This window comes from Aethalodelphis obliquidens, unplaced genomic scaffold, assembly GCF_003676395.1.
Source record: "Aethalodelphis obliquidens isolate GAN/ISIS:26980383/991018 unplaced genomic scaffold, ASM367639v1 scaffold30, whole genome shotgun sequence".
Taxonomy (NCBI): domain Eukaryota; kingdom Metazoa; phylum Chordata; class Mammalia; order Artiodactyla; family Delphinidae; genus Aethalodelphis; species Aethalodelphis obliquidens.
In genome coordinates this window covers 14,796,736-14,814,745 of record NW_020837974.1, presented here as the reverse complement: position 1 = coordinate 14,814,745, position 18,010 = coordinate 14,796,736, and the positions used below count along the sequence as shown (strand labels likewise).

General features: G+C 52.2%; 2 protein-coding genes across 7 annotated transcripts in view; one reads left to right on the top strand and one right to left on the bottom strand.

Moving 5' to 3' along the window:
- Positions 1–9,702, top strand: part of SUMF2 (sulfatase modifying factor 2) — a 14,304-nt gene extending 4,602 nt beyond the window's left edge. The window contains exons 3-9 of one of the 6 annotated variants that reach the window (XR_003437048.1): positions 2,678–2,792; positions 3,226–3,270; positions 3,636–3,786; positions 5,001–5,056; positions 7,217–7,301; positions 7,469–8,228; positions 8,860–8,964. Coding sequence is in view for 5 of the 6 variants with exons in the window: in XM_027126255.1 (XP_026982056.1) it covers positions 2,678–2,792; positions 3,226–3,270; positions 3,636–3,786; positions 5,001–5,056; positions 7,217–7,301; positions 7,469–7,613; positions 8,860–8,944 (682 nt within the window). In the remaining variant the exon portion in view is untranslated. Of the gene's footprint in view, positions 1–2,677; positions 2,793–3,225; positions 3,271–3,635; positions 3,787–5,000; positions 5,057–7,216; positions 7,302–7,468; positions 8,229–8,859 lie in introns of all 6 variants that reach the window. The other 5 variants (XM_027126255.1, XM_027126257.1, XM_027126256.1 and 2 more) reach the window with 5 other exon arrangements.
- On the bottom strand, positions 9,573–15,922 carry PHKG1 (phosphorylase kinase catalytic subunit gamma 1). Its single transcript, XM_027126254.1, has 9 exons — positions 15,822–15,922; positions 15,123–15,301; positions 14,634–14,688; positions 12,146–12,211; positions 11,704–11,867; positions 11,231–11,321; positions 10,941–11,094; positions 10,667–10,792; positions 9,573–10,297 (listed from the first exon to the last, which is right to left on the bottom strand). The coding sequence occupies exons 1-9, from the start codon at positions 15,902–15,904 to the stop codon at positions 10,052–10,054; spliced, it is 1,164 nt and encodes a 387-aa protein (XP_026982055.1). The 5' UTR covers positions 15,905–15,922; the 3' UTR covers positions 9,573–10,051.
- Between the last annotated feature and the right edge of the window lie 2,088 nt (positions 15,923–18,010).

The window sequence follows — 18,010 nt, the reverse complement described above, 5'->3', positions numbered from 1 at the left end:
ATATCTCTCTGAAGTCCAGATATTAGTGGCAGAGCTGGGCCTGGAACTGAGATCCTCAGACTCTTGAGCCAGTGGATTGTCCAGCGCACTGGGCATAGCACTGAGAAATATGGGCAGAAGTCAGACACTCAACAGAAACCTCTGCAACAGGGGAGAAGGAATTGGGAGAAGGGTCATAGTAGCTGAGAGTCCCTTAAATTCCCTTTACATTTACTTAGGGAAATGGCATTGTTTCCAGAATCAAACATTTTGGTTCCAGCTTAGTCTAAGAAGCCATGTTGAGCTGCGTCAGTGTCCCCAAGGTGATGTTTTGGGTAGGTTAAAGTAGAAAATGATCCAGGACATACCTATAACTACCTTCAAATGGTAGAGGAGGGAGTATATAGGGAGGAGAGGGAAAGGAAGAGGAGGGGATGGGAAGACAATAAAGCAAATGTGAGAAATGACTTAAATGTTACATTTGTGGACTTAAAACTTTTCAGGATAAAAAGTTTTGGGGAAAATTTGATTCAGGAGACACAGGCTGAAATAAGCATAAGGATTGTCAGTATACTCCTCAGGCCTTTTGACTCATTGCTTCCACCTCTAGGGATTTGTCTTGAAGAATTAAAAGTTGTCCAAAAACATTTAGCTAAAAAACGTTTAGCTATTGATACAACGCTAATACATTTACAATGTCATCTTGTAAACAAATGTTAACAACTTTAGGATCACTTACTTAAACATATTGTATCAATATAACAGACTACTTAGCATCCCTTAAAAATCCTGTTGTCAAAAAGAGATAGTTCTGAAGTGTTAAGTGAAGAAAGTAGGTTACAAAATACTAAATAGGGTATGATCCCATTTTTTAAAACTATGTGTATAGAATGTATATGCATTAAGAAAGACCTGGAAGATGCAACGTGGCATTAGGTGACGGATTCTGCTCATGTTTTTGTAACTTCCAAAGGAAAATAATTACAGGAAGCACCTTCTGAAAGCTATTTAAAAATCCTTGGCTGTGGGGTGAAGGGGGAGAGAATATGGACAGGTATATCTTAGTTGGTGTGATAATGGATGATTTTAGTTTTTTTTCTTTTTACCTACCTCTGTTTCCTTGTTTTTCTATAATATGTTATATATGCTTTAAAAAATATTTTTAAACAGGAAAGTTATTAAAATCAAAGGAGAAATCACTTCTGATCAGGCTTGCACCGCATCATGACAACCAGAAATAGCTAGCTAGGTAGATGCATTCTTTTTTTTTTTTTAATTTAATTTTATTTATTTATTTTTGACTGTGTTGGGTCTTCGTTGCTGCGTGTAGACTTTCTCTAGTTGTGGCCAGCGGGAGCTACTCTTCATTGCGTAGGCTTCTCATTGCGGTGGCTTTTCTTGTTGCGGAGCACAGGCTCTAGGCACGCGGTTTTCAGTAGTTGTGGCTTAAGGGCTCTAGAGCGCAGGCTCAGTAGTTGTGGCACACGGGCTTAGTTGCTCTGCAGCATGTGGGATCTTCCCGGACCACGGCTCGAACCCGTGTCCCCTGCATTGGCAGGCGGATTCTTAACCACTTTGCCACCAGGGAAGCCCTAGATGCATTCTTTCATATTTTAAATTGACCTTTTATATTATGGAAATATAATGTCACCTCCAGGAAGCCCCTAAACTTTGCTTAGAACCCATAATCTGTCTTCGCCTCTCTGGTAAAAGAGTCTCAAACCGTTCAGGTGGCACAGGTTGGTAAATAGCTGTTGCTACCAAATCTCTTCTCCTCCTCCATTCTCAATGTCCCTTTGATGGGTGAACGATGTCTTCTCATATCAGAGGTCTAGCACAGATGGAGTACACTTAGCCCAGTGAAAACAGTCCATCTTACCCTGGAAATCTGCTTGCTGAAATTTGCTCAGCCATACCAAACTATATGAAAATCCATTCTAAAATCTCGGCAAGTCATTTTTGTTTGACTCAGTCTCCCTCATCTGGTAGAGGGAGATAATAACCCCTGTTCTGCCTCCCTCCTGTGATTGTTGTGACATTAGGTATGTGACGAAGACCTTTCCGAAGAGAGACCCATTCCCACCCTTGAATCTTCTCAGTAGCTTTATTATCTCCAAAAACTGGAGGTAACCCAGATGACCTGCAACTGGTGAATGGATAAACAAAATATGGCCTATACATCCAATGAAATACTACTCAGCAATGAAAGGCAACAAACTGCAAAAAAAAAAAAGGAACAGGGATGAATCTTGGAAGCAGTATGCTAAGTGAAAGAAGCCAGACCCCCCCCACTACATACTACTGTATTATTCAATTTATGTGAATGTATATTCTGGGAAAGGCAAAACTATAGAGACAAACAACAGATCCGTGGTTGCAGAGGCACAGGGGAATTTTGGGGGGTGGTTGATGGAACTGCTGCTCTGTATCTTGATTGTGATAGTGACTACGTGCTTTGTCACAACTCACAAAACTATACACCAAAAAGAGTGAATTCTCCTGTTTGTGAACTGCACACACAGCAACAGATTTTAAAAGAAAATCTGCTCAGGCTCTCAGGTGAATTCCTTGTAGTTCATGAAAATTCTGTGATGTGTGACTAATAGGATAAGGGTGTATGAGGTTTTCTGGAACAGGAGAGGGTGAGGGTGGAGCACAGAACCCTATTAACTAAACCGTATGAAACATCTCTTTTCAGGGAGTTTGTCAGGGAGAAAAAGTACCAGACAGAGGCTGAGGTGTTTGGGTGGAGCTTTGTCTTCGAGGACCTTGTCTCTGATGAGCTTAGAAACAAAGCAACCCAGAAAATGCAGGTAAGAGAACCTAGGTTTGCAGCTGAGGGGATGGGAGTGGGACCTAGACAGAGAATCCTGTGGGATCTGGGGTCCCCTGGGCCACAGTAGAGAATCAAACCTGAGAACCAGAGGCAGGGAGGAAGCAAGAGAGACCCACCCTGGAAGAGTCAGATGAACACACACTCCCAGGAAGTTCACCCTGTGCTGGTTTCTGTATAGAGAGACTCTGTAAAGATGCAGACATACACAGCGTTCAGTATACTCCCTGGACCAGCAAGAGGACCTCTTGAGAAGCCTCCCTCCAATACGGGTGGTGAGATTTTGGACACAGCCTCACTTGGACCACCTGAGTCTCAGCCTGAAGTCTCTGCTTTGCCTACTGGGTGTCAGTCAGGAAGGTGCCCTCGCTGGGTCAGAGCATCTTTTTAGTCATGTTCCTTCCTTTTTGCAGTCTCTCCTCTGGTGGCTTCCAGTGGAAAGGGCATTCTGGAGGCAGGTAAGGGTTGGTTCCTCTACTTTGTTTTCTCCCCCTGTTGACTCTTGGGAGGCCTGGCTTCCCTAGACCCTTGCCCATCTAGAAATACTGAGTTTAAAAGGATGACAGAGAAATTTTAGGGAAGCAGCCAAGCCACCCTGTTTTCTCTGCCCTAATCCTTTTACCCCTGGCCCATCCCATTTCTCCCTTTTGTCTCATGTTTAGTCCTTCTTTCTGACTCTGGACCTCTCCTCACTCACCAGGCTCTCTCTTCCCACTTCCTTGCTCCATCTGTGGTAAAAGCTGAACTCAGGCACCCTAAGCCTAGCCTTCCTCAGACTTCCATGAGCTCCCAGAAGCTTGTCTCACTTCATCCTGGCTATCAGCCTGCAGGTCCCGGCTCTGGCATCCGAGAGAAACTGGAGCTCCCAGTGGTACACGTGAGCTGGAATGATGCCCGTGCCTACTGTGCTTGGCGGGGGAAACGGCTGCCCATTGAAGAAGAGTGGGAGTTTGCTGCCCGAGGGGGCTTGAAGGGTATAGAGATGCCAAGCGATTTCCCTTTATTCTTTCTCCCCATCCTACCTTGCATGGGGGGCTTTAAAGGGTGGGATAGGTTTGTGCTCCCTAGAGTAGTGCTTCTTTTTTAAATTTTATTTTATTTATTTATTTTTGGCTGCATTGGGTCTTTGTTGCTGTGCACAGGTTTTCTCTAGTTGCAGTGAGTGGGGGCTACTCTTCGTTGCGGTGAGTGGGTTTCTCATTACGGTGGCTTCTCTTGTTGCGGAGCATGGGTTCCAGGCGCGCGGGCTTCAGTAGTTGCAGCACACGGGCTCAGTAGTTCTGGCTCACAGGCTCTAGAGTAAAGGCTCAGTCTTTGTGGCGCACGGGCTTAGTTGCTCCGCGGCATGTGGGATCTTCCCGGACCAGGGCTCGAACCCATGTCCCCTGCACTGGCAGGCGGATTCTTAACCACTGCACCACCAGGGAAGCCCCGAGCAGTGCTTCTTACACTGTGTAGTGATGGACCAGTTGTTGGTGTTATTTCTAATCCATCTCAGACCAATACTTCCATAAAATAGCATAAAAATTAGTAACTGGAAAATGAAATGAAAAAAACAGACATATTTTTTTAATTATTGGAGAGTCTACAGACAAGTTCCATTTCAATAAGTATAATCAGAAGAACATAGCATAGGGAAAAAGAAAAGGATTACCTATACTGTATACCTTTTCCATAGCTGTATAGGGATTAATATAACATTGCTATTTGCTTATAACTTTGTTAGTTTGCAATCCTAGCTAAACAGAAAGTTAGAGTGAAATAGCAATTTCCCATATTCAACCTCTACACAGTCTTTGAATGAACACTGGCTATACCAATAGTCAAAGTTATTAATGTGATAAATGAGGTTGCTTGTTCATTTATCCAGTCTAAGTCTAAAGAACAAGTTTCTCAATGCTTACTCTCAATTTCTGTACTTATCCCAGCATGAGCTGGTAACAAATAGTTTGCAGAATGGCATTGGTCAGAACCACACCTAGAATTGTCCTGTCCTGGAGCAAATCAGAAGCCAGGGCCTCCGAGTGCAATACTGTGAGTGGAAGGGAGGGGCATGGGAAGTAAAAGTAAGTAATCTTATTCTTCTGTTCTCATCACTTCCTTTCGGTTGCCTCGCTCTTTCTACCTTTCCCTTCTTCCCCAACTCCTCACCTCTCCCTCCTCCGCTGTCTCCTTGCCCTCCTGGCAGGTCAGGTTTACCCCTGGGGAAACGAGTTCCAGCCAAACCGCACCAACCTGTGGCAGGTAAGACACACGTTCCTCACTCCTGTCCCTTCTCAGAGTGTTGATTGAGACCTGCTGTGGGCTAGACACTGTGTTAGGCTGTGGGACTCAGAGGCCTTCGTGTTGTAATGGAACTGAAAGCTGGTAAAGGGGTAAAGCAGAAGACAACGTGGTGGGGCTATATAGTGAAGATGTGCAGCATGTGCTGGGGGGTGTGCTGGGAGTGTGCTCTCTTGTGCTGCAAGAGCAGGGCGTGACTTCACAGTGAACATGCCATTTGAGCTGATTGAACCGGAGTTTGCCATGAGAAAAGTGGAGGAAACAACATGCATGTCAGCAGTGGATAAGGAAAGGGTGCTGTGTGTTCAGAGACATGCCAGACTCGGAGAGGCTAGCGCACAGGGAAACAGGAGGTATAGGAGATGAAGTAGGCAGTGGATTGGAGGCAGATTATGAAGGACCAGGGGTGCCAAGATGTGGTTTTAGATTTTACCCTCCAGGCAGTGGGGAGCCGACAGAAGTCTTGAAACAGGGGAGCGACAACATCATTTTGATTTGGGGGATGCTGATTGTTGAAAATTTGTGTGGGATCAAATGAAGTAGAGCTGCAGGAGGTCTCTGAATCCGAGGCTGCGGCCATGGCCCAGGGATGTGAACACTTGCATGAAGTGGAAGTGAAATCGAGAGGAAGCCAGGTGGGAGACGCCTGCCTGAGAGGAGAGACAGGGTTTGGTACTTCGCCAAACATGGAGGAGTGGAAGAGAGAAGGACTCAAGCATGAATCCAAGCTTGGGCAAGAGGGTGCTGGTGTGACCATTATCCAGAATAGATAATATGCGTGTTGGGGGTCAGAGGGATAGAACTTGGTCAGTTTAGGATCAGCCTAGCTTAAGCTGCCTTTGGGTCATGGATATGCTCAGTAAGAGGTTGAAAGTATGAGTTTGGAGCTTAGGACAGAGGTCTGGGTCAGAGCAACTGGTTTGGAGTCAACAGCGTACACTGTAGGCAGGAATGACATCCCCCAAGGGGACTCTGCAGCATGAGGGGAGCCCAGCACCAGCATTTTAGGGTGAAGCCTTGAAAAGGGCCTCAGGGGTAGACTGACCTTTTAGATGATCTTGGGATCAGAGCTTTGCAAAAAGTCTTATCTGACTTATTCACCGTGGGATCTTTGTTAAATTAACTGTTTTGAGTCTCAGTTGCTAGCTTTTTTTTTTTGGCTGCATTGGGTCATCGTTGCGGTGCGCGGGCTCCTCGTTGCAGTGGCTTCTCTTGTTGTGGTGCATGGGCTCTAGGAGTGCAGGCTTCAGTAGTTGTGGCACATGGGCTCAGTAGTTGTGGCTTGTGGGCTCTAGAGTGCAGACTCAGTAGTTGTGGCACACAGGCTTAGCTGCACCGTGGCATGTGACATCTTCCTGGACCAGGGCTCGAACCCGTGTCCCCTGCATTGGCAGGTGGATTCTTAACCACTACACCACCAGGGAAGTCCCAGTTGCTAGCTTTTTAAAGGGAGAAAATACTTGCCTCACAACCTGGTCAGGATTAAAGACATAGATGTAGCAGCCCTAGCACATAGTTGGCGATGAGTAAATTGTAGCCCCTTCATCTTCCCTTTCATAAGATCAGCCCCCATGGAGCAGGGGCAGCTGAACTCCAATTTCAATGAGAAACAGAATGAACAAGTTGAACAAAATGTGTCAGCAAATACAGGTTACTTTTCCAGAATGTTGGCAGTAAAAAGCAGGAGGTGAGGAAGGCAGGGTCAGAGCAGATGAGGGAGAGTTAAGCCTGTTGGTGATAGAAGGGAAAGCGATGGTACAGGGGAGCACAGGATGAGCGTCTCGTTCCTGAGGAGACGGGTGCCGGTCATGGAGGAGGGGAGACAGAGCCTTTCTTCTCAAGGCACATGGGGAGGAAGTCGAGAAAGTGGGAGTGGGGCAGACTGGTGTGGACACAGGGGAAACGACACATTTCCTAATCCAGCCAGGAGATCATAGTAGAGGACACGAGGCAGCTGGTTAGGGAGCTCAGGGTGGGAACCTAGGGTCACTGCCCCGTGCCCTTCCCCTACCGCAGAGGATACCGCAAGATGGCCTTGGTTTAAACTCCTCTGGGCAGGTGGGAGCAGCTGCCTTGGGACGGGATGGTAAATCTTTGAGCCTAAATTTCTCCCTCCCTCAGGGAAAGTTCCCCAAGGGCGACAAGGCTGAGGATGGCTTCCACGGAGTCTCCCCGGTGAACGCTTTCCCCCCACAGAACAACTACGGTAAGATTGCTCGTCGGGTTGCTGTCATGTCAGCGTTCACAGCTCGGCTGGTGGGATGGTCCTGCCTGAAAAGTGAGGTGGAGAGAAGCAGCACAGGGAAGCATTAGCTCCCCAGGGCCATTGGGTGGCGCTCCCCAGCCTGGGCCAGACCTGCCGCTGTGCTTCAGGGCTCTTTGACCTCGTGGGCAACGTGTGGGAGTGGACAGCGTCACCATACCAGCCTGCCGACCAGGACATGCGTGTCCTCCGGGGGGCGTCCTGGATCGACACGGCCGATGGCTCTGCCAATCACCGGGCCCGGGTCACCACCAGGTGAGGGGCTCGGTAGCTGGGGGCTGAGGGTCTGGGTCCTGGTCTCCCAGAGCACAGGTGGCACCAGATCTGGCATGGCCGCCGCTGCCGTGCCTCCCCCTCCACTGGGGGCTGTGGGTTCAGAAGAGGAAGCAAGCCACACTTGCCATAGAAAGCCAAGAGCCTGGGACTGCTGGTGCCTTTTCCTGCCAGCTGTCAGCCCCAAGGCAGACTCTGTGTCCAGCATCTTAATTATGTGGTTTCCCCTCTTGTCCTCCGAGCTAGGCTTGCAGAGAGAGGGAAGTGGAATGGCCACATCGATAGGTCATGGCCAGGGGTCATGGAAATATTGACTCTTCCAACAAGTGTGCGCATGAAAAGTCATTTTCTACAACCGTTTTGTCTTACAATCAAGAAAAACTAGGCTCAGGGAGGTCCTGGAGCCTGCTCATTTCACACAGATGGCTAGTGGTGGCACCTGAATGGTGGAGTCCCCGGCTCCCGAGTCCCCTTCTAGGACCTTCCACCTTGTTCATCTGTGGATTTATTTTGGTTAATCTCCCTGCAACTCCTCCTGCTCCTGGGTTCCGGAAGGACTGTCGAGAAGCCACTGATCCTGTGGCCTCAGGGTGTCAGGTTTGCAGGCGTTTCTTTGATACACTGAGCCCCTGGATTTTCCTCACCTTTTTCTTTAGGACAAAGTAGTGGAGAAAGTATTGGCCTGGGGACCAGGAAACTGGGTTTGCCACTGATTCTGTTGTGCCACTAAAGCAGTGGTTGGCCTTGGGCAAGACATTTAAATCTTTCTAGTGTCTGACTCTGGGTCTGTGAGATGGTGAACAAAACACACCTTCCAGAGCAGTAAGGGAAATGGCAAATGAAGGAATACGTGTGAAACTTCTCTGGAGAGTGTGAGGTACGGATTGGTGCTATGATAGTCTCACTTCTTGCCGACAGGCTTTTTTGGACTGAGTTATTCTAAACTACAGACAGTCGAAGTTATTACTTGTGGCCTTTCCTTCCTTCCAGTTCAGTCTCTCAGGACCACCCTCACTTCCTCCACCCAAGGTCCCTTCTTACCCCTTTCCCCCAGGAATGGCACACCCTCAGGCCCTACCCTCACACACCAGACTGTGTATGCCCCCCCACCAGTCCCCAGGCGCCCCAGACCACAGCAGGCCCTGGGAGCTGGAGCAGGAGAGTTGGGTAAGGCCCTGGGTCCCTTTCTCAACAAATGTCCATTCTCTCTCCCCTTCTCTGGTGGCAGAATGGGCAATACTCCAGATTCAGCCTCAGACAACCTAGGCTTCCGCTGTGCTTCCAGTGCAGGCCGACCACCTGGGGAGCTGTGAGCAGCCACACAGAGATGAGGAGAGTCCCCCGTGGCACCCGTGGCACTTCCTGGCCACATGCCAAACACAGCCAAACTTGGGACTGCGTCCATTCCCTCCCCGCTCCCTGTGGCAGACACCTCTCCCCCGGGCAGGAAAAGGACCCTGACCTCCACGGAGGGGCGCCACTGTCTCCTGGAGAAGGGGCCCAACTTACTGATTGTGTCCAGGAGCCGGACGTTTCTCTTAGAGGTCAAATACTGACCGTATGGGGGCCACATACTCAAAACAGTTGGGGCGCAGTGCTCTGAAAGGCAGTTTGTGAAAATATTTTAAATCTGCTCCCTCCAACTTTCTCACTGTCTGACCCGGGGACCTGACATTGTTTGCTCAAGGCAGAATTTCCCCAGGTCTCCTTGTTTTCCCAGCAAGTTGCTGTAGAAGGAAAATGATTCCTTCGTTTGCCTTATTTGTGGGGTTTCATGCACCTCCGAGGGAACCTAGTTTCCACCGTATGTGAAATGCAGTTCTGTGGGCTCTTTAAAGCACACTGTCAGTCTTAAAAGGGTCTAGGAGAACGACGGATTTACCAGGCGCAACTGTGTATCATGGGAGGCACAGAGTGAATACTCCACAAAGACAAACAGCAGAAGCTTTCCTTTCTATTATTAATTATGTAAGGGCTGCCCTGTGCCTCTAAAAACATGGCCCCAGAGAAGAACCTGCTCCCGTGCTGTCACTGGACTTTGTGAGGTCAGTAAAATCTCCCGTGATTGCGATTCTCAGACTGTTCTCTTTCATCCTCACCCTGGGACCCTAAAGGCGGTGCACCGAGTGTCAGTAACTGTGGGCCTCCCGTGAGGACAAGCGGACATGGTGGTATAGCTGGGCTGTGGAGAGGCAGGGTGCTTCTGGTTCTGGACCACAGTGGGTTCTGGACCACCCACTCCGTGGGCCTGGCTCCAACTGCACTGACCACCGCATGACGCCTCCAAGAGGGGAGAGTGGCTGGGGCCAAGTGCCCCCTCTGGACAGAGGCCTGCACCCGCTCTCACTCCTGTGCCCTCCATATCGGTGGCTTCTCCTCCCGGCCTGACGCCCGTCCCACCTGGCCTGCTGGCCTGCCCGTCAGTAGACCTCCTCAGCCAGGGAGAGGAGCACAGCCTTGGGTGTATTCTCGAAGAGCGCTGCCCGGTTCTGCTGCTGCCCCTTCTTCACCCAGTGGCCATAGAGCCGGAAAGCGTAGGCGTCGATGAGTCGCCGCAGGGGCCGGAGGGCATAGGGGTCCCGGATCACAATCTCCCGGGTCACGGGCTTCACCCGGCGGTACTGGTAGTAGATCCGCACGGAAGCCAGCACCGTCAGGGCGATCACCTGCGGAGGGCCTGGCCTGAGAGCTGGACCCACCCGCGGCCTGTTTCCTTGCCGGTCCGTGACGGCAGGCCCTGAGCTTGTTTGCCACGAAGGCTTGTGTGGTTTCCGCTGGGCCTGTCCTAGCGTTCCCGCCTGCCCTCCCCCCGCCCCCGTTACCCCCATTCCCACCCGAACAGCAGGCGCAGGGCTTAAGGCTGTCGGAGCCAGAAGTTGAGCTGCAACCATCACAGGGCTGGGCGGGAGGAGAAGGGCGGGTGCTCTGGAAACCCCGTGGACGTAAGGAGTCCCCAAGAAGGGCACCTGGAGCTTGGACTTCAGGGGCCTGTAGCACCTACCCCGGGGCCCTGAGTGGCAGGCGAGCTTAAGTACCTTGAACTTCCCCCGGGGGCTGAAGTGACGCACTTCCTCCACCTTGTACTGCTGGAAGAAGGGATGCGCTAAGGCCTCTTCTGCCGAACAGCGGCCTTTGGGACTCACCACCAAAAAGCGGGAGACCTGAGAGAACGAGACAGAACGGAAGACGTCTATGGAGGGGGGTCCCTCCTGGCAGGGCCTCCAACCCGTGGCATGCACGGTACACTCCCCTCTCCCCACTGTACGTGCCCCTCGCCTGACCCCCGAGCCAGGAGGCCTTTCCTCTCACCAAGTCCTTCACAGTGTCCGAGTAATCATCCCATTCTGGTGAGCCAAACTGGTAGTTGCCACTCATGATCATCCTCAACATCAGCATCTGCTTGCGGTGCCAGAAGGGTGGGGAGCCGGCCAGCAGCGTGTACATGATGACCCCCGTGCTCCACCTGGCAGCGGGCAGCGGGGAGGAAGGCAGGCGGGCCAGCTGTAGCTCCCACCGTGCCCTCCTCCCCAGCCAGGGGCTCCCAGCCATGGGGGCATCCCTGTCCCTACGGGTCACCTCCCTCCCCCCAACACACTCACATGTCCACCTCCTTCCCATAGCCAGGGTGGGCATCATCCATGGAGCACTCGATGATCTCAGGGGCCAGGTAACTGGGGGTCCCGCAGACCTCTGCAGGGACAGTTTCCATCGGAAGAGGTCAGCAGAGGCACTTGGAAGAGGAAAGCCCAAAGAGACAATGGAGAAGGAACCGAAGTGGTGGCTGGGCTGGGACTCTCTGAACACGGGCCTGGCCCAGGGCCAAGGGCAGGGCCAGGGTGCTGGGTCCTGTGGCCACCCGATGGGGCACCGTCAGTGGCCTGGTCACTTCTAGCTATCCTGGCCTGGAATGCAGGCAGTGGGAACCTGGCTCAGCCCAGTCCAGGGAAGAAACACCCAGCCCTGAAATGGTAGGATTTTTACTTTGTGGGGGAAACCCAGGCAACCTCTGTTCCTAGGAGAGCTGGGGAGAGAGCCTGAGCCTCTGACATGGGCCAAGGCCATGTTACCGGACCTCGCAGCTTCTCTCCTGGCTTCAGCTGGCAGGAAAAGCCAAAGTCTGTGAGCTTGATATTCATGTCATCATCCAGGAGGATGTTCTCAGGTTTCAGATCCCGATGCACGATGTTGAGTTTGTGCAAGGTGAAGATCACCTCCAGCAGGGTTCTCATGATCTTTCTGGGGTGGGACAGGAACAGGTTACTTTCATCTGCTACTCTGCAGGGTCAGGTAACAGGCAGGGACACCAAAGCCCGTAAGCCAGCTGGACTGCGAGTGAGGGAGGACTCAAGACAGGCCAGGCCTACCCTGGCTGAGTCAAGGAGGAAAGGAGGCCACCAAAGCCAGCGGAGCACACTGCCGACCCAGACGGGTGCACGCCACGCCTCCTCCAAGACCTCGGTGCCTAAGCAAGGGACTCAGGCCGGAAGTAGGGAGAGGGGCAAGTGGACCCTCACCTGGTTTCCTTCTCACTCAGGGTGACCTTCTCAGTGAGGTAATCAAAGAGCTCCCCTCTCTTCATCCTGTGGGGACAGAGGGTTTGTAGCTGGATGTGCCCCAAGGCTACCCCCTCCTTACCCTGCTCCCAGAAAACTGTTTCCCACCCTAACACCTCCAGGGGCAAAGTGGGCTGCTCCCCACAAAGGACCAAGGTCTGTGGGGAGGAGCTAGGGAAGTGAGTGGAGAGGCTGTCTTGGAAGGTTGAAAGAAGAACAAGGGAGACTGGGGGCTGGGGGATGGCACCAGTGCGCAGGTCCCCCCATGTGTGGGAGTGACAGCATGGACTGGGATCCAACAGGGTCAAAATCAGGGTTGGGAGGGGGGAGGGAACTTAAGCCACTGGCACAAGGCCCCAGACCCAGATCAGAAGGACAGGAGTATCCTGATTTTTCCCAGGAACAAAGAGAAGCAACAGTAGTGATGGAAGAGCAGTTTTACCTATTTTAGGATTTCTTAGGATTAAGAATTGCGGTTCCATTTTCTCACTTGGGATGATCTAGAAAGAGGTTTCTGCTAGAATCATCTAGTTATACCCTGAAGGGCAATTTGGGGCAGCATTAAAAATAGCTTCCCCAAGCAACTTCTTCAAAGGTTAGAGACATTTGAGCTGCCCCCAAGGGCTCTACGGGACAGTGCCACCGAACGGAGTTGAGATAGCTAGAGCTGGGCGAGTCTGGAGGGGTCCTAGGAAAGTCTCCTTTGGTTAAATAGGAAAGGTGCATCCTGCCTGCCCCTCCAGGAAAAGCAGGGCCCAAGGGAAGAATTCTGGCCAGTATCTGAGGGAGGCAAGAAAATCCTTGAACTTAACTGGTGGGGCGGGGAGTTGAGTTCTGTTTGAGGAGCAACCCAGAAATTACAGAAGTGAGCCTTGTTTCATACACGATTGGTACTGTGTCCCCAAAAGGCAGTGTGTGCCTCCAGTTTTGATCACTTTAATTCCATTTTAAACACGCTAGGAGAACTCACTAATAGCAGCAGCGGCAAAAAGATTTACCAGTCAACACTGGGACCCCGGCAAGGTCCATCAGCAGGCTCCTGCCTTCCTGGAGCTCGTGGTTGAACTGTACACACAGGCCAAGTTAAATTGTGTCTCCAAGAAAAACTTAACACTGCACGTGTTCGGTATGGCTACAAAATGAAGTGTTCCAGCAACACAAAATCTCCTTGAATAATTTTCTCAAAGCTAGTCCCTAAATTAGCAGTTATGTATAGAGAAGTCAAGACAGCTCTCCAACAATGATTCGTGCAACAGAGGTGTGTGTTCTTTAGTGAGGACTCCAATGGAGCGGGGGCATGGGAGCTGGAGAGTTCCCTTCCTTGGGAACCTTTTCCAGTAACAATGGTAAGAAGTCTGAGTGCACGGTTCACAGAGGACTTTGTGTTGTTCGAATTTGATGCTTGGAGCCTGGTGAAATGGACAGTATCGTTTTTCCTTTCCTGGGAAAACAGAAGCTCTCCCAGCTAAAAGGCCCACTGGTCCCTGGGGGCAGAGGGCCCTGTGACAAGGAGCTCATCTCAATAGCCCTGTTGGTGCACAAGCAGGGGAACAGTGACACGTTGCCGCTGATGCTCCTGCTGACGACAACGTCGATGATGTCAATCTTTGAACCACATCCCAAATACAATCTCTACCACCTGTCTCCCTGGTGGGCCTCTTGCCCCCATATCGCTGGCTTCCTCCTTTCCACCCTTGCCCCTTACAGTCAGTGGGATCCTTTATAAAAGTCAGTCAGATCACATCACCCTCCTGCTCTCAGCCCTCCAAAATTCTTACCTCCCAAATGCCTGCATAATCTGCTTTTTGGTACTGACCGACCTTGCATCCTGCCATCGCCACAGGCTTGCTCCCCCCCATCCTGACTTGCTTGCCAAGCCTCAAACATGCCAAGCCCACCCAGCAGGGCCCCTGCTCTGGCTGTTCCCTCTGCTAGAGGTCTCCTTCATCCAGGTCTCTGCTCAGGTCACCTCCTGGAGAGCATTCCCTGCCCACTCCCTCTGACCCCCGCTCAGCTTTACATATATGTGTATATGTATAACTCTGTGTGTGTTTTATGACTTGATTGCTTTCTGTTCACGCCCTGTGAAAATTAGTGCATGAAGTAGGATTGCGTATCCTCAAGGTCTAGAATAAGTATTGGATGACCACCATGGTCATCATCATGGTAGTTCATAATTATTAACATTTACATTGTGCCAGTCACTGTGCCATTATTACTCCTGCAATACCGATGGGAAAACTGATACTGACAGAAATCACCCAGCCCATAAGTGACGGACCCAGGATTTAAAACCTCGCAGCCTGACTCCAGGGGCTGGTCTGCCTAAAGCATCTGTGACCTTATTTGGCATCCACAGTGTAAGGGGCTGGCTGCTCGTCTCCAGGAAGCCCTGGGTGGGGGACTACAATAGAAGCCTCTCCAATAGGCCCCAGGCCTGGGTACTTACAGATCAAACACCAAGAAGAAGAAAGTGTTGGTCTCATAAGTGTCCTTCAGCTGTACTGAAATGGAAATGGCTCGCTCGTCTCAGGCAACAGAGGAACCCAGGCGGGGGCAGTGGAGGGCGGGGGCAAGGGGACTAAGGCCGCTGTGGCCGGACTCAGAAGCTGGAAGGGGTATCGCGATGGTGTTCAAAGGAGGCGCACCAGGGGAGGGGGCACCCAGGGACTTCACACTCCCATTCCCGCACCTGCACCCGGCCCTGCCTGTCACCCCTTCTGTGGGGCTGGAAGAGGGGGCTTAGAGCTGACTTCCGAGAGCAGTGAGGGTGGAGCCGGGAGCCTCAAGCCTCTGGGCACTAGGCTTTCAGGGCCTCGGGGTGCAGGAGACACTCTGGTGCTTCTGGCTCCCTGCACTGGGGCCACACTCCCCGGCTTGGGTTATCAGAGCACACCCATGTCAGGGCACCGCGCCGCGACTCGGGGCTGTCACTCACTGATGTTGGGGTGTCCTGAGACCTTGCGCAGGATGTCCACCTCCTTCTGCGTGGCCTCTCGCAGCTCCTGCACCTCCTCGGAGCTGAAGCTACCCCCACCCGTGACGTCGATGATCTTCACAGCGTACTCCTGGCATGTGGGCTTGTGGATGCAGCGCCTGACAACGCTGCTCACTCCCCTGGGGGTGCAGAGGACAGATCATCCCCGGGGCCCCTCACCCCAGGGGGAGGCCCAGATCCAGGCTGCAGCAGATATGTCCTGCCTTGTCCCCCAACTCCCTATGAGCTTTGGGGGATGGTAAGATGAAGAAGGCACAGAGAGGGCGATTTGCCTGGAGCCCAAGAGGAAGAAGCCTGCTCTGGGGCCTCCTAGCTCCTAGTTCAGTGCTCTTTCTCGGCACGGAGGAAGAAGCTGTACCCTCTCAGGGCCATACGCTTCTCTCTGACACCTGATTCCTGACCGTGGCCCCAAGCTGGGGGAGCTCTTGGCTGGGAGAGGTCTCTAATCTGGGTGCTCTTATACCCGCTTCCTCCATCCTGCTGCAGGAGGGCAGGACCCCGAACTGAGAGTTTCTCCAAGTGGACAGTGCTTTCAGGATGGAAATGGGGTCAGTGCTCAGGGTCAAGCAGAGATTGATCCCGCCCGCAGTGCCGGCCGGAGCCCAGGACAGAACTTCATGGGGAAGGTCTGGGCTTTACCTGCCCAGGATCTCCTTGGTCTCGTAGTTCTCATAGAAGCTCTGTGCGGAACGGGAGTCTGGCAGTGTCTTGTACTGGGTCATGTTCAGCTCCTTAAAGAGGGGAACAGAAAGAAGCAGTCAGCCTTCCTGACCTGGGGGGTGTGCTCTTTGAGGGCTGAAACCATTTCTCCCGTTTTTTTTTTTTGGCTGCACCGCACAGCATGTGGGATCTTAGTTCCTTCCTCTGGTAACCAGGCACCCAGCAGAACCAGGGATCGAACCCGTGCCCCCTGCACTGGAAGTGCGGAGTCTTAACCGCTGGACTGCCAGGGAAGTCCCTCTCCCTCGTCTGTGTATTTCCTGGCATCGGTCTGGCCTCTTGTGAATATTCAAAATAAATATTTATGAATTTTTAAAAAAGCTTTGGAAAGAGCCCAACTTGCTTCTCCCCACTGGCTGTAAGCTCCCGTGACCCCAGGTGACCATGTGGCTCCCGGCATGTTCTCGTTGTTAGTTGTTGCTCTCCGGTAGGAGCAACAGATGGGCAGCCAGGCCCAAGCCCAGGCTCGAGGCAGGAATCGGGCCACCAGGCTGCAAGGTTAGTTCTGACAGGGCCAGCACACGCTTGAGTTTAGAAAGCACCACCGAGAAACTCTGCAAAGGACAAATTAAAGTGCTCTTTCCTTTCCTCTTTGAGGCGACGTGGCTGGTCCTGCTTTTCCTCGGCCTGCTCTCTGCACTTCTGGAAAAGGTGAGAAGCTTCATGGTTTCATTTTCAAATATGCTGCTCCCATAACCTCTCCTTATCTCCCCCACTTGTAACTGTCCTACCCAGAAAATACCCCTCCTTCTGCGACAGCCTTGCTGTGCTTCCCATTGCTGCTTCCTCACCCATTCCGCCCTTAGTTTTTGTGATCACTGTCCCTCCTTCACCCTTCCTTCCTTCCGTCCTCCCTCCCTCCTTCCTTTCTTCCTTTCATACTCTGAGAAGTACTGTGCCAGGTGCTCTGAGGGAGGCAGAGTTTGATGGGTGAGTCCTGGTCCCAGCCTCTGGTATCACTTGTTCTCTCATCTCTGTCCCACCGTGATCATCTCTAGATCATCCCAACCATCCCTCCCCACTGTGCCCAGTGCAGGTGTGTCGCAGGTGCTGCTCCGTAGATATAAGTCAATGGCTGGAGGTGTCCCTTTGGTCCAGGTTCCTGCCAGCAGGATGGCCATGTCCTCAGAATGCCCTGTGTCCTACCTAACGATGGCCAATGAGCCCTGAGTGGTCCTGCTGCAGTGTGGGGCAGAACGGAGCCAGGACACTCAGGCCTAGACCCAGAGAAGCTGGCCGGCTTTGCTTCAGGAACACAGAGGCCACTGGGTATGGAACTCCTACCTCACACGGAGGATCTGAGGAATGGAGAAAATGCTGTACCAACAGGAAGAGGGACAGATAGAAAATGGGCACAAGCTGCCTCTCAGCAGGGCCAAAGATGCCTCTGGTCCCATTTCCACTGCCCTTTCTGGGTCCAAGAAGGTCTGGCCTGTCAAAGAGGCCCATTTGCTGACCAGCCAAGCAGCAGCCCTGGCTGCCTCAGGACAGGCTGGCTGTTCCAGGAAGGCTGGTGTCCCCACTGCTGGGTGCCTGGTTACCAGAGGAAGGATTAGAATAACAAGTCTCCTCTGCCAGCAGCAGGCTCTGGAGCTGTCTCTGCTCCACCCCCATCAGCAACCCCAGCTGAGCACTGGAGTGTCTGTTCCCCATAAAAACGAGCCAAATTCCTGGTAAGCCGTTTAAAGTTCCCACGAGGGGCATCTGTTCCCCCTCCTCCCCCCACCTCCCAAAGCTGGGTAAGGAAAGGTCTCTCCCTTCCTGCAGCCCTCCCCGCACAGACGGTGTATGTGGACCCAGCCCGGGATGCCGTCCCGTCAGGGCCCGTTCCCTGGCACAACCGGCCCCACTGAGCCCCAGCAACACTCCCTCTCCTGGGGTGGGTGGCGGAGGTCTATCTTGCCTCATCCCCTTACTCTAGGCCTAACCTGGGGCCAACTTCGCGCCTCTGTCCACTGCCCCTGCCTGCATTCCCCATGCCTTACCGAAGATGCCTTTGGAAAGGGTCCCCAAACAGTAGGTAGCCTGGTCCTTTTTGGAACATGACATCCCTCCCTGAAACTTAGAGAATCAGTGCTGCCATGCTTCTGGGCCCACGTGCCTTCAGA

Bases quoted from the DNA above. Each gene is read 5' to 3' on its own strand.
- PHKG1 (XM_027126254.1), bottom strand. From the start codon at position 15,904: ATGACCCAGTACAAGACACTGCCAGACTCCCGTTCCGCACAGAGCTTC. The intron at 11,868-12,145 runs GTGAGGGTCCAC...GTCCCACCCCAG, and splicing joins CTGAGTGAGAAGGAAACCAG to AAAGATCATGAGAACCCTGC. The intron at 11,322-11,703 runs GTCCGGTAACAT...CTGTCCCTGCAG, and splicing joins GCCAGGAGAGAAGCTGCGAG to AGGTCTGCGGGACCCCCAGT.